We start from the raw sequence: 25,893 nt of genomic DNA, 5'->3' as shown, positions 1-25,893 counted from the left end.
CACGTGCCACATGATCTGCCTGCTGCTCTCCCAGGGTGAGATGTGCCTGGAAAGGGGCAAAGTGTTTCCCAGCCGGAGCAGGAGAGAAGAGGGAGCCCAGTCTGGTACTGAAAACAATTATTTTAATCAAAAGTCCTTCCTGATCATTTAGTTTGTGGGTATTTTTTGGCCTCAGAAAACAATATGCAGCACCATTACATATTCTTATTATGCTATTATTAATTCAATTATAAATTCTATTATATATCCTATTAATTCTATTAAATATTGTATTAATTCTGTTTTTATTATTATTATTGTTGTTGTTGCTATAAAATAGCAACTCGGCTTAAGAGGCTTTGGCAATTCATAAAACATACTTAAGTCCATCCATTTATCATCCAAGTTCCTCTGTCTTTGAGGAAAGTCACTTGGGCAGAGCAGGAATTACAAATTTGTTTGGTTTATCGAGGGAGCTCTAACACAGACCCAGGGAAGCATCACCCAGCAAATGTGATGCTAAAATGCCTCAGCCCCTTCCAAAAGTTGGCACTTTTTTCCTCCACCTGCTCCTGCTACATTTTTATGGTAAAAACTTCCTCTTTTTTAGGAGCAGAGCGTGGACTGTGCATGGCAACAGAGGCACTTCCTAACAGGCTGCTCAGAGCAGCTGTGGCTGCCCCTGGATCCCTGGAATGCCCAAGGCCAGGCTGGACAGGGCTTGGAACACCTGGGACAGTGGAAGGTGTCCCTGCCAGGGCAGGGGGTGGCACTGGATGGGCTTTAAGGTCCCTTCCCAACCCAAACCACTCTGCAATTCAATGATAAATGGACTTGAAATTGTAAAGGTCCATTGTCTTCTTGTGGGACATCTTGCGTTAACTCCCAGTGTTGCTTATTAGTTATGAAAATCCACAGAAAAAAAGAAAAAGAAAAAAAACCAAAAAACCAACAATAAAACCAATCCAGTGGTCAGAGGTCAAAAGACTTCTTAGAGGAGCCACAGATTAAAAAAAAATTCTTTGCCTCTGCAAGTACATTTGTGTTTATTTTTGTTGCTGCAGTACTTGGAAGCCTGAACTGAAATTAAGGTCCTACTGTGCTGGCAGCTTGTACAAAAAACACAGCAAGAAAACACCCCTGTCATAATAAATTTATTAAATTAAGTCCTATTCCTACAAGAGACATTGCCAGCATTCCTGCCCAGGAATTTCAGACACAAGTACAAATGAGGTTTTTCTCCAGCGTGTAGAGGAGATCAGAAATCATATAAGCCAACATCTGAGTTATTCTGGAGCAGAATGAATCCTGAGTCAGTTCAGGTATCAGTGATACAGATCTGTGCCTTCATCATCTCAGAGGCTGTTATTTGTCACTGGAAAAAAGCAGGTACTTCTCATCTGAGGCATGATTTATCTCACCTATTTCATACAAAAAAGTAGCATCCTTGTTTACATTAACTTCATTAACATCAAGTGACTCTTTTATCCAGAGACACCTGTACTGAGTAGGTAAATCAAACCCAACAACTCTTTTTTGTTTGGTTTTTTTTAATGTGGGAAGATGACTTCATGACAAAAATATATGGAGTAAAAAACTGTGCTGCTAATCATATTTGGAAATTATACAGTGTATTTAATTCATTAATTTTAAAGCCACCGTAACGATGTATAAGTAGAAAACAGACTATATTTAACATAAAATTAAATTGTGGCACTTGAAATCATAACAAAAAAATACATAAATTAAAAGCTTCTTTTTAAATCTGTATGTTGGAATCATGAGATAATTCATGCTCTTTATTTCTTACTCTAAGAATGGTCCAAAGGTCCAGTTCAACAGTTTAGTTTTGTCTACCAGCAAATCAGTTACAGAGTCTCAGAAGGGAAGTGATGGCTGATAATCATTCTGAATTCACCTAAAGAAGATTTTCAGACCTATTTAGATGACAAAAAGTATGTTCTGCCAAGGTCTGGACACCTTATCAAAGCTTCTAATAAAACCATGTCCATAACTTGCTTAGATTTTGAGGGTCTTTTGTACACTAAGAGAATATGGGTCGGCTTCTGTACTGATCTCATCCTCAAAAAGAAAATTATATAAAAGGAAACATAAATCCTCCCACTTCAGAAAGATCTTGCAGCAAAAATTTCCACAATTCCTTCAAATAGGTCAGTTATAGATGGAAGCTCTAGCAAAAATTATCCATGAGTTATCTAAAAATATATCTGATACTAAAAAAAATAGTCCTCACAGACATGCTGAGAGGAGAAGTTTGTGTGAGCAGTAGAAGAGGCTGAAGAGGAGAAACTCCTGAAAAGGTGCAGCTCAAAAGTCAATCCTCTCCCAAAGAAAATATGATTTTTCCATTAAAAGTATTAGTAAGTTACAGACATTTACTCTTTCTTAAGGAAAAAAAGGAAAAAGGAAGGGCAACTGCAACTCCAAAAAGAGAATTTAATGATGGAATTGCAGAGTCATCCCTCACACCTGGCACAGGTACTTCCTGCAGCCAAGAAATGCTTTATGTGAACCAAGTGGAACATGTGTCTTAGAAAAGCAATCACTTCACATATACAGTGCTGATCGTAAAAATCCCTCAAAAATAAAAACATTAGTCATACCTGGAATATAATCCTCAAATGGATCAATATGCATTCAACATCTGTCAATATAATAAACAGCTGCAAGAATCTGCACTAACACTTCCCAGGGACAAGCAACACTGAATACAAATAATGTTTATCTTTAGGAACTGGGGGGAAAATATTGAATAATCTCACATCTTGGGTGAAGATTTAAGTAAAGGCACGTCAAGACTAACAGGGATGGAATTACACGGAGGGAAGTGAGATGCAAACGGAGCTGGGTACCAGCCACAAAGTACAGCAGGGTTTGTTCCAGCTCCACTGGGAATGCTCCTACATCTCCAGCCAGCACCCAACTGTTCACAGCCAAAAGGAGCACAGAATCAATATCCAGCCTCGTACGCTGCTCCACGAGATCCCTTCCTCCTTGTGAGAACTTAGGAAACTGCAGTGAGTGGGCAGGCCCTGGCACAGGTGCCCAGAGCACCCCTGGATCCCTGGCAGTGCCCCTGGATCCCTGGCAGTGCCCCTGGATCCCTGGATCCCTGGCAGTGCCCCTGGATCCCTGGCAGTGCCCCTGGATCCCTGGATCCCTGGCAGTGCCCCTGGATCCCTGGCAGTGCCCCTGGATCCCTGGATCCCTGGCAGTGCCCCTGGATCCCTGGCAGTGCCCCTGGATCCCTGGATCCCTGGCAGTGCCCCTGGATCCCTGGCAGTGCCCCTGGATCCCTGGCAGTGCCCCTGGATCCCTGGATCCCTGGCAGTGCCCCTGGATCCCTGGCAGTGCCCCTGGATCCCTGGATCTCTGGCAGTGCCCCTGGATCCCTGGCAGTGCCCCTGGATCCCTGGCAGTGCCCAAGGCCAGGCTGGACAGGGCTGGGAGCACCTGGGACAGTGGGAGGTGTCCCTGCCATGGCAGGGGTGGCACTGGATGAATTTTGAGGTCCCTTCCCACCCAAACCACTCTGGGAATCTCTGATGCTGTATTTATCTTAGACTTTTCTCCATTTTAGTTCTCTTTCCTGCACATGAAGACGTTGCTTATTTTTGTAACAGGTCAAGTTCTGATGACAAGAAAACATATATTCAACACACTGAGGTAAAATGGCAAAATCAACATGTATGTGCTGAATATTTTTAAAATAATTTATTTATTTAGAAACATTTAATACTTAGTAAGCTTCTAGAATTGTGAGAAGCATTACTTGTAGGTTGCTTGTATAAAATCCAAAAATCCATTTTAGTAGATCAGATTACAGATTTTGTTTAAATCCTGCTTTAAGGGAAGGAATCCAAGTTTGTTCCGGGGGTCAGGCCTCTTCCAGCAGAAAACCCCTGAGTTATAAGACATCTCAGTGACTTCTTACTCATTTTCCAGATGAAAAGGTTGAATTCACTGAAATACACATTATTTTCTTAAAAGATTTGACTGGATTTCAAACTGTTACAGATATACAAATCCTTACGGTTTCCTCAGACATTCTGGAAAGGACATTCCACTTTCCCAAGAGTGTGGCTGAAGAAATCCCTCAAATTGATATTATTTCCTTTTGAAGGTAGTGTGTATATTCTCTTTGAATTGTGTATGAGAATACCTTTTTTTATATTGAATAAGGGAAGACAAGGTCATTTGATGTGGGAAGATGTAACTTCACCTCCTTTGCACATCGGCACAGGAATTTCAGGGATTTGATGGAAAACTCCTGCTCCCTCTACTGGCTTCAATATTTCATCACAAATCTGTCAGTAAATGGGAGTCACGCCACAAAATCCCCCTTGCATCCGAAATGTGAGTCCCGTGTCCTGCGTTCTGGGGCCCTCACTACAAGAAAGACCATGCCCAGGGAAGGGAATGGAGCTGGGAAAGGGGCTCAGCCTGGAGGAAAGGAGGCTCAGGGGGGACCTTCTGGCTCTGCACATGTCCTTAGAGCTGGTGATAGTCACACGTGTGAAAATCTTGTCTGGTATTTGTGAAACAGAAGGAAATAAATACATATTATTCTAATACAGGCTGCTAAAATTCCCTCTACAATAGTAATGCAAGAGAGAAGCAGAAGCTTCATTGTCCACACATCTTGTATTTGTCTGGGAAGAGAGTTTGGTACATGAACAAGACATCTTTTGATCAAATAAATCAGAATGCTAGGAACCAAACAGCATGCCTGTGTACATATACATCTTCCTGATACACTGCCTTCCTCAGAAGGAAAACACTGAATTACATAAATGCAAAACAAACTTTCAGAAAGGTCAGTTCATGCTTAAACAAACTCAAGGACAAACTTTACTGTGGTCAGAGGATTTGTCAACATACTCAAGCCTTGTTTAAAAATGGATTTATGAAAAACCAGCCATCTTTGTGGAAGAACAGGACCTGAATTATTATTTGGCTGGAATACCTTAAACGTGTGGATGCAGTCAGCATTCAGGACCATAATACATGATGGGTCTTTTAATACCTCACTTCTAACACTTTATTAAATTAAGTTACCTGACATCTATAGGACCCACCAATTGGATCTCACCACTCAGCAATTTCTTTCAGAACTGAAATTGAAAAAGCAGTTATGACCCCCAAACTCTTCTGGGGTAAAAGTTATCCTCAGACTTTCACAAGAAATCATAGTTGAGAAACTGCACAGAGATCTGGCCAGGCAGAAATGAGACCTTCACAGCAATGCCTTTTATCTTCAAAAGGCAGGAATCGAAGGAGAAGAGCATTTGACAGGGGCCCTTTCAGTCCCAGAATTAAAATATAAAGTGTCAGGTTCCAAAAAGCCCTATAAATACATTGGAAGTGAGAAGTAATTGGGTCTTCTGCAAACCAGGAAAGAAGAAGAGGGTTTTTTAAAACCCTGCGCCAAAAATATTCTGAAAGACAGGCAGACTCCTGGCTGGGAAGCTCCAGATAAAAACTGTGCATTTTATAGTCAAGAACAAGCAAGATGTAATTTCTAACTAACCCAGAAGAGAAAAGCAGACCCTTTGGGCTAAGGATTACATGGCTCAGATTTTAGAGTACTTCCCTTGTCTTGATTTGTTTTTTCTGTGTGCGGGTGGGTTTGTTTGTTTTTTAGTTTTGTTTTGTTGTTATTGTTATTTTCTTGTTGGTTTTTTGTTTTGTTTCATTGTTGTTGTCCTTGTTCTTTTGTTGTTGTTTTTTTGTTTTGTTTTCCCCCTGGTTTTTTCTTTTGTTTAATGTTACATTTATCTTGGCCTCTGTCAGAAATAAACAGCACAAATTCTTGGGCTTACTCCTCACAAAGTGAAGGGAAATATAAAACAAAACAAAACAAAACGTGCGGTTTTGCAGCTGAATTTTACCAGGTTCTAAAGCAAATCCAAACTCTTACAGCAGCATTAATTTAATGTGATAAGGTAAGAGGGAAATAGTCCATCTGCTTGGAAAAGAACAAGGATAACTGTAAGAGGTGGGATGGTGAATCCCTTCCATGGACTTATTTCCCTAACAGGATACTGGAATGAATACAAGTGCGTTGATTTGATGTGCACTACTTCAATATACACCCAGACCAAGGAATGATTAACACAAGCAAGAAAACTGCAGATAAATGAGACAGGGCCTTAATAAAAACAAATGAAAACAACAGAGAACCTCATAGTCTCTGGATTCAGAGAACAGCACTGCCCCAGAAGAAGTGAATTTGGGGGGAAGAAGCCACAAACATCTCTTACCAAGCAGCAGCAGCAGGTTTGCCTAGCTACAGATCAATACACCTGCTAGCCCTGACCACAGGGCTCTGGCCACAACAATCCTGCTGGATCTTCACCCAGAAGGAACAACACAGGAGAAAAACACAGTCCCTTATACTTTAAAACAAACACATCTCACGTAATATAGCTCTGGATATAAACAAATGAGAAAGCTGGTATGTCTGCGTATCTCTAAGGTAATTTACACTGGAAAAACAAAGGTAATCTGCAACTATACTGAGATCAGATTTCAGCACTACAGATGCTATCTGGCAGCTTTGTGGAATATCCATTTATAGATGGATAAAGCAACCTAATCAAAATACTGTTGCAGGCATATTGTGTCCTCAGGGCATTACTGTGAACCACCCTGAGTGCTCTTGAGTCATGGGAGAATTTTTCTTAAGACAAGACATTAAGTATGTCATTATGTATGACATTAAGTATGTATGACATTAAGTATGACATTAAGTATGTGCACACACATGTGCACTGAGCACTGTGTGTCCAGACCATGAAACTCCAGCACTGAAGCTCTGAAAGGACACCCAGACAACCAAAATTAATCACACAGGAGATTACACAGGCTGATGTTGCAGTAGAAATTAATTAATTTTAATTAGCACTACTGCATGTAACTGTCTATTCAGATGCATGTAATTGTATTCTCATTTATAAATATTTCGTGTGTTCCTGAATCACAACACCATCAAGCAGCAAAGGGGAAAACCACCCTGGCTGAGGTAAAATAAATGTTAACCACAGTTCTCAGAGAAGTTGCTTAGCAGTTTCTAAAGGAGGAAAATTAAGAAGGCTACTGCTATCATTACCAGAGGTCTTTTAATCACAAAGAATTGTCAAAACCACATCACACTTAGGAATCATTAGCTTGACTCCACTGCTCCTGTTTGTCAAGTGCTACTGCAAATGAAAGTCACAGCAAAGCAGAGGAATTTCAAAGGCCAGTGTGCTCCTTTGGATTCCCCAAGAAAAGAGCACAGTGCCTTTAACCCTGCTTCAAAGGTTTATTCCCACACTGGAATGCAAAATGAGTGGAGTGTAGGAAATGAAAAAAAATTTGAAAAAATGAAAATTTCACAGAGACCTCTGGGGGGGCTGTCACCAACCCACAAGCCTCAGACTCAGCACATGGCACACCTGAAACCTCCAACAGATGATCTCCCTAACATGGAGTTTAGGATTTTGTTCAGAGTTCTCAGAGCTGGGTGTAGCTCTGATGGGGCAAATCAGAGCACCAAAACCATCAGGGAAGCTTAATTTTAATTAGCATTCTAAACCATGTTAGCGATAAACAAAATTTTACAATTTCAATGAACACATGATCATTTTAGAACACTTGAATGAGAAAAAAATCCAAAACCTGCAGTGTCCCACCCCATGTCCCTGTAGAAACAAAACCCACCAGTGAAGCCAACACTGTTGGAGGGACCTGAAGGACAGCACTGACCGTGTGAAAACGTTCAAGAGAATGAAACACCTGGACCAAGCTGTTGAAAGGCAGTTTGCATTTACTGAGAGGGTGGGGAGGCCCTGGCACAGGGGACCCAGCTCATCCCTGGAGTGTCCAGGGCCAGGCTGGGCAGGGCTTGGAGCAGCCTGGTGTAGCAAAAGGCATCCCTGACCACAGCAGGAGGATGGACTGCACATTTAAGTTCCCTTCCACCCCAAATGATTCATTTAAAGGGTTTGGAGGAGTCATCAAGATCCTGTCATTGCCAGGGTGACTAAATGCCTTTTGTATATTATTTTGTAAATTCTGTCCTTTTTAATCTGCTTTTAAAGTACCAAATTTGTAGTTTGCCAGAACTGCAAAGCAAATAAATACAGCAAGTTTCAGGCTTACAGTACTGCACGCAACACAGAAAATGTACACTGTAATAAACAAGGAAGATTTACTGATTGTTTTCCTCACTGTGGTGCAAAAAAATACAGACTTAAATATATTTATCTTTAAAAAAATGGATTTTTAAAGAATGTCTTACGTGACATTCATCTAATGTCACGTAAGAGTTTAGAAGATTAATAACTATCTGAAAAATTATTATGCAGTGCAGGGATGTTTGCCACTTAGTCACAAACAATATAAACAAATCTGATAATCTCATTTTCCCATTCCCTCTCCTGCCCTGAAGAATGCCAAACAGAACTTTTCAATAAAGCAACTTATTATAAGGGCAGAATTGCAGTAAATTTAACATACACTCCAGTCACCAGGCATTAGAGAGAACCTCATCAATTCAATTCTGTCATATTATTTTTCAATACATGAATAAGAAAACCCATATCCTCTTCTGCTTTGCCCAAAACCAGACTGTCGAATCTCGGCACTTCAGAACTGACATTTTTCATTCACAAAATAAGAAACAGGTATTTGCAGAGCTTGGTATATACAAAATCCTTAATATTGCTTCTGGGAGATAAGCCAAAAGGAATACCAGGGCCTGTTAGCAGCACATCTGACAAAGAGAGGGCTTTGTACAGAAATCACAAGTTAAGGTGATTTGTCTACGTACAGTTTTCTAAAGGTATCATCAAAGGACTTGCACTTTCAAACCGTAACCGTGACACAAATCACAAGAGGATGGAGCCATCTGCTCACATATCTTCCACAAACCTGTCTTTTCATGCAGGTGCCTGCCTCTCACTCACCATTCCTGCTACAAGAGACTGAGGAGCTCCTGTGGGAAGGAAATCTTCCCCATAAAGGCACTGAACGGCCACCACCTCGGCCCTAAATTCTTACGGTGCCTTTGCAAAACAGACTTTTACCTGCTTTGAGATCCACACCAACTGCAGCACCACGGGGAGTGCTTGAACTGCCCAGGACAAACGCCTTCAGGGCCGACCAACACCCCACAGCTGTCACCAGACACTGGAATAAGGCCCCACAGCAAAGCCCCACAATTTTCCTTCCCCAAATACAACATGGCCGGGAAGATATTAACAATGGCCAAATTCTGGCAGCGTGAGAAGCACAGAACAACTTGCTTAAACCAAAGGAAAAAAACCTTCTTGCCCACTGCATTTAGCAGCGCTGTGCCTCCTCATCCTCACCTCTGGTTTCTCAAGGAACATCCATTTGAACATCCGTAACATAAATATCCACGTTAACACAGATGCACAAGCACAAATAAACACTGTATCCCAAAATGTTTAAAATGTGCTGCCAGATGGCTTTAAAATTCAAAATGAAAGATCTAATTAAAAGCTCTTCTCCTGCCAACACTCCATTTTTGGAAAAAAAAACTAAAAAAGTTAAATAAAAATGTTTTTAAAGCCTATCAATATTTTGTAATGTTTTGTTTTACAATTACAATCTCCCCCAATCTCTGTCATGGATGAAACAGGCCAAGTCACATGAACCAATACTAACTGTAAGCTCCTTTCCTGAGGCGGTGGAAAAACAAAATTGACATAAATGATGACTAAATTTGGGCAATTTCTCCTTTAATTTCAACTATTCCCATTCCTCTTTCTCCCTCCTGTTTAAAAATAAAAGCTTAAAAGAAATTGCTGCCGCTCTCACAAGTTTTGGCTGTAATTAAGCAGGTTTCACTGCCACAAGTTATCACAGACACTTCAGAGGAAAAAAAATTTCTTACTTTCCATAAATGAAACGTGAACTTTGATGCTTGTTTACTACAAGCTTATGTAGAACTCTTACTTGGTTTTCCCTACATTTTACCTCCTCAAGAAAACCAGATGATGGTTTACATACGTTTAAAAATAAATACGCATATAGTTTCAAATTAAACGTACAGCACAATATTAAAATGAAGTATAACGATGTTTGGAGTCTACAAGATTGTCAACTGAGCACCTCTGTTCATTAAGAAGAAGGAAGTCCTGCTAAGAGCAAAACACACATGAAAGGAATGGTTTCAGAAGTGCCAGTGTTCCACGTGCACGAGGAGGTGACGGTTACTTACCGCTGGACCTGTTTTTGCGGTTTGACTTCCCTCCTGTAAGAAGCATCTTGAGACTGTTTCGAAACATGGCGCTCCTGTTCCACTTGGTTTATTGCAAACCCTGTGGAAAGCAGAACAAACAGACGTACAAAATCAACACTCCCATTTGGACCACTGGAAGCCATTATGGGGAAGAGGTAAACAAGAGCTAAAACCAAGATAAAATGATGAGAAACTGTTTTTGCCAATAAAATTCCTAACAACAATATGCACATAAAGCCTACCCTTCAGTTTGCTTTCAGTCATCTAGGCTTTATTTCCAGGACACACAATTCCAGTGCTGGAAGAGCCAACCTATTTTGCCAAATAATTTATCAGCACACAGAAATGGGAAAGACATAGCATTGAGCAAATTGTCTCCATTTCCCATCACTATTAAAGCCAAACCCGTCAGAAGGAGCTGCTGCCCTTCCTGTTGCCCAGAAAATCAATCCTGCTGACACCAACCACAACTCCAGATGCTCTGCAGCTCTTGGGCTGGTTGACTGTCAAACTCTCCTGTGAGTTGAATAAATTGTCATGAGGAGACAAGTCACTCAAACCCAGAGTAACTGATGCAAAAAAATCAAACAGAAACATTATCCCTATATTTTCCTTGCTGTATAAGTCTCAGGAGAAAAAGAAAAAAAGGTTGTTTGAGTATTGCTGAAGATAAAAGAGTGTCTGGGATCACCAGGCACACTGACAGCCTGTGCTGGGGAGCAGACATTTATTAAAGCATGTAAAGCATGAAAACACCTACAACAAAAGCAGTTCAAACCAGACCAAAAGAATTGTGAAGAGTCTTTGATCAGTACATACAATAAACCACAATTTTCTTTCTATTGTACACATGATATTCCATAGTTACAAGATAACACATTCATCTTGTAAAAATAAATAATGATTTTTTTTTTTCCTGTAACAATATTTGGTTCCTCCTGGAGGATGCTCAGTAAATGCCATCTTGCATTTCTTCACACTTTCATGTCTAACAATACAATAACACACAGTTCAAGGAGCTTTATGTGTATATTTAAAGCCACTGAAAGCCCTTTTACTATGGTGTACTCACTTACTGAGAGACACCAGCATTCCAGGGCAGCAGCTCAGAGTACACACATCCCAAGCCCCAGTAAGCAAACAGGGATCACAGCAACTGCAGCCTTTCCTGACACAAGCTCTCATTCACTTACCAGATTCCACAAACAGATTTGGGAGTCTGTGTGCATGCACAGATGAGTATTAAACAGTGGAACTGGTATTTCCTTTGCGTTTATGAATCACTTGAGCATCCCCTGGCACCCTTCTGCCATCAAAACACAAGGAGCTGCTGCTCAGGCTCATTCCCAAGGCTCCTAAATGAGGCATAGGTCCCTTCAGAGCATCCCACTGTTACATGACTATCAAAAAAAAAATCCATCTGTCTACAGAGACAATTGTTTAGGGACTTTCCACATACTGAGCAGAGCTACGCCACCAGTGCTGAGCTACAACTGAATTCAACCAAATTCTGTCCAAGAAGCCACCCAGCCTGGGCCTAGGCCATGCCAAAGGCAAGCCTGATAGTTGGCTGGTAATTATATTTACCTGTATCTTGCACGTGGCAAACAGGGCCAGGAGGTGCTGTGCTGCTACTAGGGCTGAATTAAGGCTCTGCAGAGGGCACAGACAGAGCCTCTGTGAATTTGCTCCTAAGAAGCACAGGGTGGAGAGAGAACTGATGACTTGTATAAAGGCCCTGAGTTACCAGCCAAGGGACACCCCAAGGACTAATTCCATACTCTCAGGGGACTGCTGGACTACAGGAAGATGACTCTGCCCATGCCAGGGGGTTGAACTAGGTGGTCTTTAAGGTCCCTTCAACCCAAAGCACTCAGTGATTCTGTGACTCTACTTTAGCTGCAGTTCCTGACGTGGTTCCTCATTGTAGCTTACACATAATACTGATGTATTCTACGTGTAAGCTCTCATTAGACTTACATCCTGATTAGTTAAGGTGTTCACAACACAGAGGAGCAGGTGACCAAAATCAGCTGCTGGTTTTCATTTTCATGCACAACTGCGTCCCTTTGTGTCTTTGAGCAAACATGGTCACGGCTCTTCCTCTGTTCAGCCAACACCACTAAGCCAGAAGTCATATTTAAGAGTAAGCACTCTAAATTAAAAATCCTGTGGGTTGTATTAGTTCATGGAATTAGAAGCATTAAACAGCAAACAGAATTACAGTATTAGGAAGAGCTGGATCAGACAACTTTTCATCCTACCCCGTGAAGTCCTTCATGCACCTCACAGCCCAGGTTAATGCCTTTCTCCAGGATCAGCAGCAGCTCTGTCAGCAGAAGCAAAAGCTGCAGGAATGTGATGGGGACCTTTCACACCCCTACTAACACAGGATGCCTCTGGCAACAATTTGGGCAACCAAGAGCTACTACACTTGATTTGTCCTTTATCTTGTCATTTGTAAGTTTACCAAACAAAATGAACACATTGTATGAGCGCAAGTCTCCAAACAGTATCAGTAGATGAATAAAAAAGATATAATCTCTACGCAGCATTTTTAGAAAAAACAGCTCAAGAATCTCCTGGTTTATGTCCAGACACTCTGACACGTGTTGTTTGATCTTCTAACAAATCTAAATTTCAATGAAATACACAAACAATAATAACTTTCTGGAGCATGAGAAGGCAGTAGTACAAGTATGATGAGGAAAAAACCACAAAGTGGAAGGGGTAGAGGCAGACCGAGAGCTGCAAGCTGCAGACTTACACCAAATGCTAAGCTTGAACAAGTCAGAGACATCTCATTAAATCCTTCAGGATGACTAAGGCCTATTTCAGTGTTTTCTTCATCTTAAGACAGAGTTTGTAGACAGGCTGCAAAAACCACCTCATGTTTTCGGTGGCTACACATTATTATAGCCCACAGAAGTAACTTTTGCTTCTTTTTATAGAGGTATTGTCTGTCAGACACAGAATTACAAAATCAAAGCAAATTTTTTTGCCTATATACCACCAGTAGAACAACCAAATCCCTGTATTCTCCTCCTCTCTGATCGCCCCACTAAAAATAAAATTTTATTTTATATAAAGCTGATTAGCAAAGCTAAGCTCTTGTTCAAAAGAGTGTTTGATGTCCAATGAGTCATACAAACATTGCTGGCAAATTTTGTGCATGTCAGCATGAGAAGCTATTAAATGCATATCTTAAGGTTAGAATGCTGTGTTTTTTCCAGTAAGACCAATTTCTTGCCAAGTGGCAGGAGCTCCATGAACTCCATGACGATCAAATCCATTAAACTCTGCCTCACCACAGGGGTGGGAATAACTGATTACAACAACACTGAAATCTAAAGAAATATATATATTTATAAGTTTGGTCCATGCACATTTAAGCACAAAGGAGCAGAATTTAGAGATTAAGTTTAGAGATTAAATATTTCCAGGAACTTTAGGAATGAAAACAGCACTGTTGTGACTTAGCAAGCTTGCCAAGAACTTCTAGGATTATTTGGAAATACGAAAACAGCATAGGTATTAAATGCACTAAACCCTACCAATTAGAGGTCTTTAAGCAATTAAGAGTTTATTAAACAGAGTTCTCTAATAGGCTTTAGAACAACAAAATTAATTGTTTGATGTTCTGTTTCCTCACAAAAGCCTGAACACCAATAACTATCTCGGGGGGCCTGACATGAAGGCCAATCTGCCAATCCACTCTTGAACAAAATACTGGGAGATCTCTGGATGGGATCTTTCCTACAGACCCTGCACGGACTCCCATAATCCTTGAGCCCCTGCACTTGTGCTCTGTCCTGTCCTCCTGATATGACCCCACTGTCTTTGCTTCTCCAAGTATCTTGGACAGAAATACATAAAAATACACCCATAAAACACCTAACAGCATTCCCACTGGAAAAACGTGTGCAGCAGGTCAACATAATGTTTCACAAGGAAGCAGGAGCTTGGCCTCATTCCCTGCTTTTATTTTATCAAAAGAAGCAGCCCTTAATGCTCCAGTTAAAAAGCAGTTCTGAGAGCATAACAAAGAACTAATCCCATGTTTGTGAAGTTCCCAGCAACAGCCCTAAGCTGAATGTGGCCCTACAAATTTCTTGACGAGTCTGCGGTGATTATGCTCACTCGAAGTCTGTGGCATTTATGTTCAGAGGTAATTTTTATACAGTTACAGCCTGGGAGGAAGGAGACAAGCACCGTATTATTATGGAAACCCACACAATTTAGCAGAGGAACAGCTCATTTTGGTGCTATGCTTGGAAAACAGCACTTCCAGAGGCTGAAGCTGTTTGTGCCTGGAGCTGAGGCAGGAGGACACCACCAGGAAGATGCAATGCTCAATCCCTCCACACACACGTGCTCTGTGCAGGCTCGAGCTTCCCCTTCTCTGCTAACGTGAGATTGTTTTTCTTTTTGTCTGGAACGCAGTCATGCTTCAAGTAAGGACAAGGGAGAGTAAAAGCACGGCTGCTCTCAGAGAAAGACTGACAGCTTATGATTCACTCTGAATCCAGAGAAACTCACTACTCCCAAACAATAACAATCCTCATGAGATAACCCTGCCAGCCACAGAATACCAACTAATAGACTTCCTAACCATAACTTTTTGGTCAACATTTGAATTTACTTCTCTGGGAAAAAGATTTCTCCAGCAAAACTTTTTATTTAAGTGTTGACATTTAACACCTATTTAAAACGAGATCAGAAACATTGCAGAAAAGAATGCAATCACTCACTAGGAGAAAGCCAGAAGTCAGTTCTCACCTCAACACGAAAATTGGATGACCTTGAAATTCAGGAAACTTAATTTTGAACCAGGCTTTGTCATTTTGCATAACCTGGTTTCTAATTCTAGATTCACGATACAGACTGAATTCCCAAAGGACACTTCCACTCTCCATATACAACGTCATAATTATCCAGCCTTGGAGAAAAATGACAACCAAACAAAAGCTAGAAATGCCATCACCTCACTTTCATCAATTCACCCGTGGTGCTTTTAGTGTCTTCTGTGTTGCTCATAACAGTAAAAATTATTGCTTTGGTTTTAAATATTACTAGTAACTGCTTCCATCAACAACCAAGTGAATAGTATCTAAGCTTGAAATAAAATGGGGCACAGTTCTGCACAAGCTGAGTCTTGCTAAACTGCCTTGAAACAAATTTTAGGGCGTTTCCTACAAGCTGGAATCACAAAATGGCCAAGACTGGAATGGACCTTAGAGGTCACCCAGTCCCACCCCCTGCCATGGGCAGGGACAGCTTTTATCCCAGGCTGCTCCAAGCCCCATCCAGCCTGGCCTTGGACACTTCCAGGCATCCAGGGGCAGCCACAGCTGCCCTGGGCACCTGTGCCAGAGCCTCACCCCCCTCACAGGGAACAATTTCTCAATCTAGTCAAACCTACTCTCTGGCACTGAAGCCATTCCTCCTTGTCCTGTCCCTCCAGGTCCTTGTAAATGATCTCTCTCCATCTTTCCTGCAGGCTCCCTCCAGGTGTTGGAAGGTCACCCTGGAGTCCTCTGTTTTCTGAACAATCCCAGCTCTCCCAGCCTTTCCTCACAGCAGAGCTGCTCCATGCCTGTGGTCATGTTGGTGCCTCCTCTGGACTCACTCCAACAGCTCCACATCCTTCCCACACTGAACCAACAAATTTCACTGTGCCAGGATCCACCATCCTGATTCTGCCTCAAATCACCTGAAAACTGAAATGCAGAGAGTTTCTTGCATTTCAGCTTTTGGCTGTGACATGGAGCATCCAAAAACTTGTCAACTTCCATGTCAAACCGTGACACTTGTCACTCAAAACCACACCAGCCCCATACTGGATGCTCTGCTTGAGGTTCCTATCAATCTGAAGTTACTTTTATAGATTAACTGGTACAACAGAAAATGAAAAAAAAAATAGGCAATGTATAAAGTCAGAAAATGTTATGGCACTTGTTTATTCCATGAGATTAAGGGAAACTGCAATTATTTCTTCATTTTTAAATAATCAAAAATACATCCTAAAATACAGACCTAATTAAGGAGCTGCTGTAAGCCTGTTCTGCAAATTTGCTCAAATCTCAGTAATATTTTATATGAAACTGGAGTTCAATCCACTGGCAATCACTGGAGATTTTCTCAGAACATGGAATATTTTGGATTTTATATTAAAAAAAACCCCAAAACATTGAAAAATTAAAACACCGTACTCCATTTTTACAGAATGCAATGTCACTATTACACACTGCATTTACAAAAAAAAAATCAATATTTTAGTTAGTTAGAATGAACCCAGTAAACAACATGAAAACCCACATATTGTTTTATTACATCCATTCTCTTTCCTACCTCCAGTAAGAATAGAGGATGATCAAACACTAATATGTGAAAGCTCCTACATCTTTTTCTCTAATAAATCAGGTTAAGAATTGGTAAAACTGCTATAGAAAGACAGTGCCCTTGTTCCACTTCCAGGTGATCACACATTAACAAAGAGACAACAGAAGACAACTGTGACTCTATTTAAACAATTAAATCATGCCTGCAAAGAACATGTGGGATTGTAGAAAGAAAAAATTCTCCTACCTTGATATTTTAGACAAGGTAAATCTTTAGCAAGAAGTGTCCTCCTCCATTCACTGCAAGTCCTGAAAGACAAACACAACAGAATTTAGAAGCATCTTCTCAGCACCCTCTGTGCCCCACCCTGTCCAGATGCACACACAGAGCTAAAATAATCCCATCCCAGGAATAAACCTACTTTTCCACAGGATTACTGTGTAAGCATCAGGCAGACCCTACTCTTCATCTTTACACTGAAAAAGTTAATGTTCCTGCTTTTAAATCGTTGTTGACCAATACTAACTTTGGTCACTTGCCTCTTCCTTCTCACCACTTTTCAAATGGGAAGAGAAAAAAAGCAGATATACTGCCCTTTGACACACATCATATAGTACATGATTTAACCAGTGTATTTCCCTTCATCCTATCAAGTTCTCCTGCTGAAAGCCTACAACCTCCCCACTGTGTCTTTTTTAAAACTCAATCCTTACATAAACATAATTCCCAAGAGGAATCCAGCACTAAATCAAGGGTTCAGTACTTGGCCCTTCGCTCTATCATCACCTACTTAGAACATGAAGTTCATCAACAAAAAGCCACAAGAAATATATCTTGCCACTTACTGAAAAAGATGACAGCAGCTATTTTACTCCCAGCCTGTGTTTTATTTGTGCTGACGATTTTGTATGAGAGCCTTCACCAATCTATTGTTCTAGAAATCTCATTTGAGAACCAGCAAGTAGAAGGAAATAGAGACACATTTCATTTGTCATCCAACAAACAAACAAAAAGAATCAAAGTAAATTGAGGCCACCTTGTATTTGCACGTTTAAAGCAGAGTAAGTGTTCAACTGCATCAGTCAGGATTTTTGCTCTCCTGCAAGAGGATCCTGAGAAGTCACTGACAGCTTTACTTGGGATTCATGGTGCTCCCAGAATCGTAACAGTGACTTCTATGGTCTCAGATCAATAGTTTTGTATGCAAAACTAAGATATTCTACAAATTAATCTAAAACCCTCTTTTATTTCTCATGGCTGCCAATTACCTCCCTGCTTTCAATTCTTCATTTCTCTGGGAAAACAAATAAAGAGCTAGCAACCAGCACAGCCCTTCCACGGGAGCAGGGAGGTTTCCTTCAGTCAAGTAAGGAAACACCTCCACAGGCAGCTCGTCCTGCAGCACTAATGGGGATCCCTGTGATGGGAGGAATGTCCCACAGCCTCTGCAGAGACCCCAGCTCCCACACAGCCCTGCCCTGGGCTTGTCCCACCTCTGCCAGAGGATGCTCCTTCTTCAAATTCCCTTCCTGGCTTGTACAAGCTGCCTGTGCCCCCAGTCACCTGAATGCCCAAGCATCCAGCCTTTGGCAGAAACTGTCTCATCAGAAAGACTCAGCTACACTGAAATTTTTCAGTGTCTGATCACGTAGAGCACAAGACCAGCATGGAACCTAAACCCAAAGAGGCTCAGATCAAGCAAGACTTTTATCAGATATTACTTCACATGATTTAAGTCCCTATAGGGGGAGTTTTTGTAGGGGCACAGAGTGACAGGACAAGGGGAGAACTGCCTTAAGCTGAAGGAGGGCAGGGTTAGATCAAATACTGGGCAGAAATTCCTTCCTGTGAGGGTGGTGAGGCCCTGGCACAGGGTGCCCAGAGAAGCTGTGGCTGCCCCTGGATGCCTGGAAATGTCCCAGTCCAGGTTGGATGGGGCTCAGAGCAACCTGGTCTAGTGGAAGGTGTCTCTGCCTATGATATGCTGTGGAACTGGATGAACTTGAAGGTCCATTTCACCCCAAACCATTCTGGGACTCTATGATTCTAAAAAAAAAAAAACTCTATTCCTTAGATCCTAAGTAGACAAAGGAAAAAAACAGATCTTAAAATAAATATTTGGCCTTCTCCACAATTATTTTAAACGGTCTAAATCTGGGTACTTGCAAACACCTCAGGTGAGTGAGTATTTTTTTTTTCAAAAGCAGCAACGTTAGAGTTTTTGGAAAACGGAAAACATTCATGGAATAATTAAAAATAACTCCTTATAAATGTTTCAGTGTGCTGCCATCTATCTTCTTAATACAGCTCTTAATGTGATACCCTGTAAAACAAAGAGCAGAAATGGCCTGTGCTGTGTGAGTTGCAGACAAGCACTTACAACCCATCATTTGCTCAGGAACTCCCCATCTGCATTCCATGAGCGGATCCAATGAATCTGCTTTGCATTGAGCTTTTAAACAGCAGAGCTTTTATCTGCTCACAGGATTACATTAGAAATCTTTATGTGAATGCAGCAGATATTAGTGGGTTGTCAATAAAAACTGCATGTCATTAAAGTGCTTTAGTTCTTTAAACGCCTTTAACCCTCTAATTATATTTGTAAATTCTGCTATTCAACTGTAAGCAGATGTTATAAAAGTTATAAAAGCAGAATGTTGTATGTTATAAAAGCATGCAAAATGTAGTATGTTATAAAAGCAGAAAGTTATAAATTCTGACATGATGTATCACAACAAATACATTTAGAGACTAATATACACACAGCTTTGGTGGCAGAGAATCACTTTTAGAATCATTCCCTCTTGATTAAACACACAAATCACCAACTGGCATGTTTCAATCAGAAGCAACATTCAGTCACAGTTTCTGAAGACAATGAAAAGTTTGGAGGGTTAAAACCTCTGGCTGGCTGCAAGTCATAGTACTATTTTTTAAATTATTATTATAAAACGATTCCCTTTTTTTTATTGTATCAGCATTGGTTTTCCAAGTTCTGCTAGACTTGGCAGGGAGATCTCAACTCTTCCCTCCCAAAGCAGTAACTGCCTGGTTATCACTTTTCCCTGCTGGTTTCTGTCCCAGGTACAAGGTGGGTGTTGGGTAACACAGTCCCTGCCGGGCACTGAGCTGCCAAGTGCTGAGCTGCTGAGCTTCAGACTCTTCCTGCCTGCCCATGAAGCCAATTGCTGCCAAGTGGGATTTTTTTGCCCATAAAATCCAGCTAGGAATTGCCAGCTATCAACTCCAAACTGCCATCCAGGTTTGCAAATGTAAAACATGACCATGGATTAGGAATATTCTCGAGTTCCACCATAAAGACAATAATATAATGAATGCTTTTTGCCAAGGGGGTCAGGTAATTTACGTCAGGAACAACATGAAGAAAACCCACTGAGAGTGTCACAAGGCCCTCCTGTGATACAGAATAGCAGGGAAATACACTTTGCCCATGGATCCTTTCACTGACTTTGCAACCAACTGCTGATTCCTTTTCCTCTGAACAATCCTCAGCCCAGAACAGAATCAATTCAAATATACATTTCTTATAGCATCTTTACTGTTCTAGTCCATCCATCACTTCGTTCACGTCCATCACTATAACAGAAATTACCAATTTGAACAGTTTTTGATAACTCTCTTTGTTTGGTACCTTTTCACTGCTTCAGACAATTTCTGACTGAAGCCATCATGGACAGAGCTGCTCAGACAGTTGAGAATGAAGAGATTATTATTTAATTTCCAGACTAAGAGAAGAAAGAAATGCTATTAAAAAGTACAAGTTGGTAATAATGTCACAAAGCCAAGTAAGCAAACACTTAAAAACTCCACAGTCAGGAGAGGAGGTAGTTAAGTAACTCGGACACAAACTAGTCATCCCACAGTCCCAATTAATTTCTTACTTATATACCTGTTAGTTAGTAACCACTGAAGTGTAAAACAGCAAAAAGCTGCACACTCGCCACCCCTCTAACATCCTTCACATCCATGCTGAAATATTTCTTAAAAAGAGCTTTTCTTATATGCTGTTAAACCCATAAGTATATGGCACGCAAATCAACTCAATTTTTGAATAGCCTAGTGAATGAAAGCACCCAAAAAAAGTATAAAATCAAAGCCAGCTGAGTGGCTGCCCAAGAGAAGGGCTCCTACCTAATGTAGGAATCACTGAAACAGGCAAGAATGATTTATGAAAAAAGGATCCCAATACTGTCGACACTTTCAGCTGTCAGAATTAAGCACCTTCTTGTCACTCTAATATAGAATACTGCCTATATAAGGAATGAATACTTTCAGGCACAGTAACATGCACTATAGCTGCAATATTTTCCTGTCAGGCTAAAATCCATATAGAAAAAAAAAATTTAAGCTTTAAGATTTAAGGCAGAAACCAGAAAAGCTGCCATCCATGGAAACTTGACTACATAGCCTGAAATCACACCAGAATGTTTGATTTCACAGCAACAAGTTTGAGAAATGTCTTGAGATATCTTGAGCTGAATACCACCCATTCTATATTTGAAAATATTGAACATTAGTACTGAGAAACATCCAAATAAAAGGCTGAAATAAGACTATTTCTAGAAGAAGATTTCTATTCATTCCAGAGTAAACAAAGGAACCTTTTTTCCCCTCGATCCAAGCAAGCAGGTAAAAATGCACAGCAATTTTGAAAAGCTAATTGAATCTGAAGCCTCTGGACCAAACATAGCACAGGTCACATGTATCCCGATCTCAACAGTTGAATTATATTTTCCCAGAGAAATTAGCAACTTACTCATGCTTTTATCAACAGAACATTAATACACAGACATTAAACGCAATGACCATCTGTCTTTGAAAACCAAAACTACCCCAATGATCAGAACATGCTGCTCAACCAGTCCTGCTGGAAAGCAAAGGCTCTAAAACGGTCTCATGAATAGGGATTTCCATCTTTTAATGCAGTTATTTTTCTAGTTTTGGCTGTCAGATGCACCAGCTGGCATAAATTGAGTAAGCCTGGATGGTATTCTAAAATCAAATCAAATCACAGTTTAAATTCTTTGCACATATATACATGTTGGAAAGAAAATACATACTGACTAAAAATAATCTTGATCCCAGTTCTAACTTGCATAAATTAATTTCTAAGCAAAATGTGTGTTTTAATGATGTCTGTCACATAACAAATCAAAGATCAGGAAAATGACAGCATTCTTTAAATTACTGTCATGCAACTATGACTGACCTAATTTTACTGGGGACTAATCCAGAAAAAAAAGTCTCATGTTTCTATCTTGACAAAGAGTTTGACTTCTTAACCTCATATTCTCTAATTAAAAGTAGGATTTGAATCATATGTTACCATACATAATGACTGCACTTACACAGTTCATTACACAGGAAAGCAGACCATTGATAAATCAAGAATTCCACAAATAAAACCATACAACATAACACTCCAGTCCAGAATTAGATACCTCTTGGCTGATTTTCAACAGTATTACACAAGCATCCACTCTACCATATTTTAAGTTGGCAACAGTTTCTTCATGATCATCACTCTAAATAACTATGGGAGAGCATCCAGACCTCAATGGAATCATGAAAAAAAAAAAATAAATCAGAAAACTGACCATGCTTTAAATTAAGATTTTTTTACTTATCACGTATGCCTTAAAAAAAACCCACCCTGTGTGTTAAATCTAGATGACTTCCACATTCTGCTCTTCACAACTCAGACTCCTGCTTTTATACTGCAATTATAAGGAGATCCCATTTTATTTTCTGCTCACATGAAACCTATGAACCTATTCATGAAGGATTGCATTTTTCAGCATCTTAATCATGTTTGTCAAAATTTACAAACGTACCTATTTACCACCTTTTCCCCAGCAATATGGGGGCAGGAGCTGTCACTGTTTTACAGCACCTGGTGGTCCCCAGCCCTCATCTCTCTCATATTTTCACACTCTAATTACCATTTTATGTTTAATAACTCTTTCAGAGACTGTTAATGTAGGAGTTAGTGGTGGTGCCACAGCAGAAAGGAGCAAGAAGAAAGAGTAAGTCTTGGGTCATGCTACTCTTACCAGCAAATCTGCTCAATGGCTTTAGAGAGAACAAGTGTTGAGTGAGTGTTGATTATTTCTTGACTGGTCTTCATTTCAAGTGTTCCAATACTGTAGGCTCCAGAAGGAAAGCAAGCCAGTTATTTTTGTTGTTTCTTCTTGTTTTTCTTGGTTGTGCATGCTCTTCAATGCCAAGAAATGGATTTGGGATTTGCCTCGGTGAATGATGATATAAGTTATTAATGATTATACATGCCTACATTTGCATTCCAAATGTAGAGGAAAATACATTCCCTCTCTTTCCATCTCTAGGAGGCATTAGATTACCTCCATAGGACAGACCAGAGATACAATTTTAAAAATCTGGTTTTGTAGTTATGCAACTTTATGGAGTAATCTCACCCTTTTATTGAAGCTAAAAGTGGGGGAGCGGCGTAAAGGCTTTGTGTAAAACCCGAAGAACACTGCAGTATTCAGCTCTGCTGCGTTATCACTGACTGACACAGACGTTCTGATACTCCTTGACTATACCCACGAGTCACACACAGAGCATTTCCTTTCCCTGAATGAAAGAGAACAGTGTCCCCAAGCATTCTGGTGCTGCAGGGACTCAGAAAAGCGCTGGAACTGCAGCATCACCACCACCCATGCTCGCGTGGCTCTGTGTGAAACCAGGGAAAGGACTGTGCAGGAAAGCAGGCAGGAGGGGCAGGGCAAAGCAAATTGCACCTCGGGTTTTCCCAATGCTCCTGGACCAGCCAGCTGAAGTGACTAAGGCGCTTCCGAGCCGCGGGCAAGGATCCTGAGGCCAATATAATGTTTTGGTTTACAACTGGGATAAGTTAAGAGGGTACTTGGTATTCAAAGCCCACTTCTTAAGCCGTGGTAATGTAGTTTTCAGGAGTCACATTGAAAGTAACTCAGTCTTGGATTTGGGAAGTGCTCAGCTTACTCTGGCTCTCTCACTATGAATGTTTTCTGCCTGCTACTGTTTATCTCCTCAAGGCTTTGTGGACTTTGTTCTTTGATTCCCTTTGTGGCCCCCTAACAGCTTGCTTTATGGTCAGCTGGTTTCTCCTGTTAAAAAAAAAAAATCTCACTGGGCTTTCAGTTCTCACTTGCACCGGACTGAGGAACCACAGTTGTTTTTGCCAGAACTGTAACTCTGTATATCTCCATTTTTGCTGCTGGTTGTGGGATGAAACCATGAACTCCTGATTGTTGTTACTTGAGGAGGACAGCGTGGAGTGGAGCTCGTGTACACAACACTGAATTCTTTTGAAGTCTGCTATGTGCTGTAATTTCAAGTGTACTCATACAATGGCTTCATTTATAACTCCCAGTTTAAACACACTGTCTGAAGTAACCCCTTTGGTTACATTCCCAATTCATTGGTCTCAGCCTTAAACAGCAGTCCATTGTCTCCTTTGCTGTAGCTAACACAGCCAAAATGCCTGATTCACCTTCATTATACTCTGAAACAATGTCTGTTAAGAAACAATGGTCTAAAACCTCCTCAGGCAAGTTCTGCAGAAAAACATTTCTGACACCAAGATGCGTTACAGCACATACAGCAATCGCCTGGCTGTATCACCACCCGCATCAAAAAGGCTTTTTTCTTTAGCAAGAATGAGTGTGAAACATGAAAAATAGTTAAATGTTCAGAATCTTGTAGCTAGATCGGATTATCTTACATCTAAATTGAGTATGGGTAGCATGTTTTCCAAGGTTTATTGCTTTTGAAGCCAAATAATGCAAATGATGCTGCAGAAACCACTTCAGGATAGTGGTTTCTAAATCCAAAAAAAGCCGTATTTTCACAGCTACCAGAGAGCTTTTATGCTCTATAAACATGCACAAGGAAAGCAAAGGAGGAAAATCTCTGCTCTTGGCTTTCGGGCTCTTGCTATTAAAGCAATATTCATAATCCCTACTGCCCAGCTGTGTGATACAGTCATTTCACTTGTTAACCTTTAGAGATCACAAGACCCATGAATAAATCCCTCCTTAATAAGTGATCGAAGCAACTCCTCCCAGGAACTGAGCCAAGGCAAGAAGATGAACATGGATACTAAAGAACACAAGAAAAGCGGCATGACCTCACTTCCAGCAAGGATTTAAAGGGCATCCTGCTGAGAGACAAGCGTGTACATACCATGTACATGCATATATTCCCCTTGAAAGCCGTGCTTCATTCCTTCTTTTCCAACAACTGGTCTTAAAACACATCTCCTTCTCTGCTACACAGTTCCTCTGCACTCTATCATTCCTTTTCTACCTAAGCCATGTCCTATTTCAAGTCTTCCTCAGCTCTAAAATATCTTCTATGAAACAACTGAAAAGGAACTAAAGTGAGTCTTAGGAAAATTTCTCGGTTTACTTTATTTACAAGTTTATTTCTATTAACCAAACCACTGAGCTGCTACAATGTCCCTCCATAACAACTGATATAGATCTCAAAAATTCCTTTAAGGTTAAGCTATTAAAATACTAAGGGAAAACATAAGAAAGCTGATGACTAAGATATAATTTCTCTCCTCTATAAAGCCCAGGCAATTGAAATTACAGTAAATGAAGCCTGCAGAAAAAAACCCAAAAATCTTCCTTCTCCCAGCAAGCTCATTCTGCAGGGCTGACAGCATGTGTTTGCCTTTGGTTTTCCGGGTATAGGAAGTCCATTTCCTCCTCTGCTCCTGCAGCCCGCTGCGGGAGAGATTCACAGAGCAACAATGACCAGAAAAAGAAACTAAAATAAGAAAACCTCAACTGAGTCAACAGTGAACCTAAAATTACTCCTTCAGTGTCAAGCTACGGTCTCTCCTGTTAAAAGGTTACTCTGCTCATGGGTGACTTTGTGTATAATAATTACTTTTAATACACTAATACACACAGGCACCAACGGTGTGGTTTTGTTGTAGTCCCTATGCTGCTCTATCAAGAAAAAAAAAAAAGGATTCTTCCACTTGAACCAGAATAAAGAGGCTTCCTCCTTTCCAACACAGTTTGAATCATGTATCAATATGTGAAATATAATACAGATTCAGTGTTAGTTCTAGGTAATTTGACAGTAGAGAATTAGATTCCGAACTTGAAATCCTTCTAGGAAGTTATTACTGCTACAAAATTACTAGAATATGACTTCTGCAACAGTTAATTAAAAAGATCTGTCACCATGTTCAGGAAAGAATTTCTTCACAGGCTGTTTCTGCTACAAACTCCACCTGCTTTAAGTACCCACACTATACT

The 25,893-nt window shown here is 40.6% G+C and overlaps 1 protein-coding gene across 1 annotated transcript in view; it reads right to left on the bottom strand.

The window, feature by feature from the left end:
• TANC2 (tetratricopeptide repeat, ankyrin repeat and coiled-coil containing 2) overlaps positions 1-25,893 on the bottom strand; it is a 163,881-nt gene that overhangs the window by 123,122 nt on the left and 14,866 nt on the right. The window contains exons 2-3 of the mRNA XM_053965105.1: positions 16,841-16,902; positions 10,232-10,331 (exon numbers count right to left, since the gene is read on the bottom strand). Coding sequence (XP_053821080.1) covers positions 10,232-10,298 — 67 coding nt within the window. The 5' untranslated portion in view covers positions 10,299-10,331; positions 16,841-16,902. The remainder of the gene's footprint in view (positions 1-10,231; positions 10,332-16,840; positions 16,903-25,893) is intronic.

Source organism: Vidua chalybeata, chromosome 26, assembly GCF_026979565.1.
Source record: "Vidua chalybeata isolate OUT-0048 chromosome 26, bVidCha1 merged haplotype, whole genome shotgun sequence".
Lineage (NCBI taxonomy): Eukaryota > Metazoa > Chordata > Aves > Passeriformes > Viduidae > Vidua > Vidua chalybeata.
This window is presented reverse-complemented; position numbering and strand designations above follow the sequence as displayed.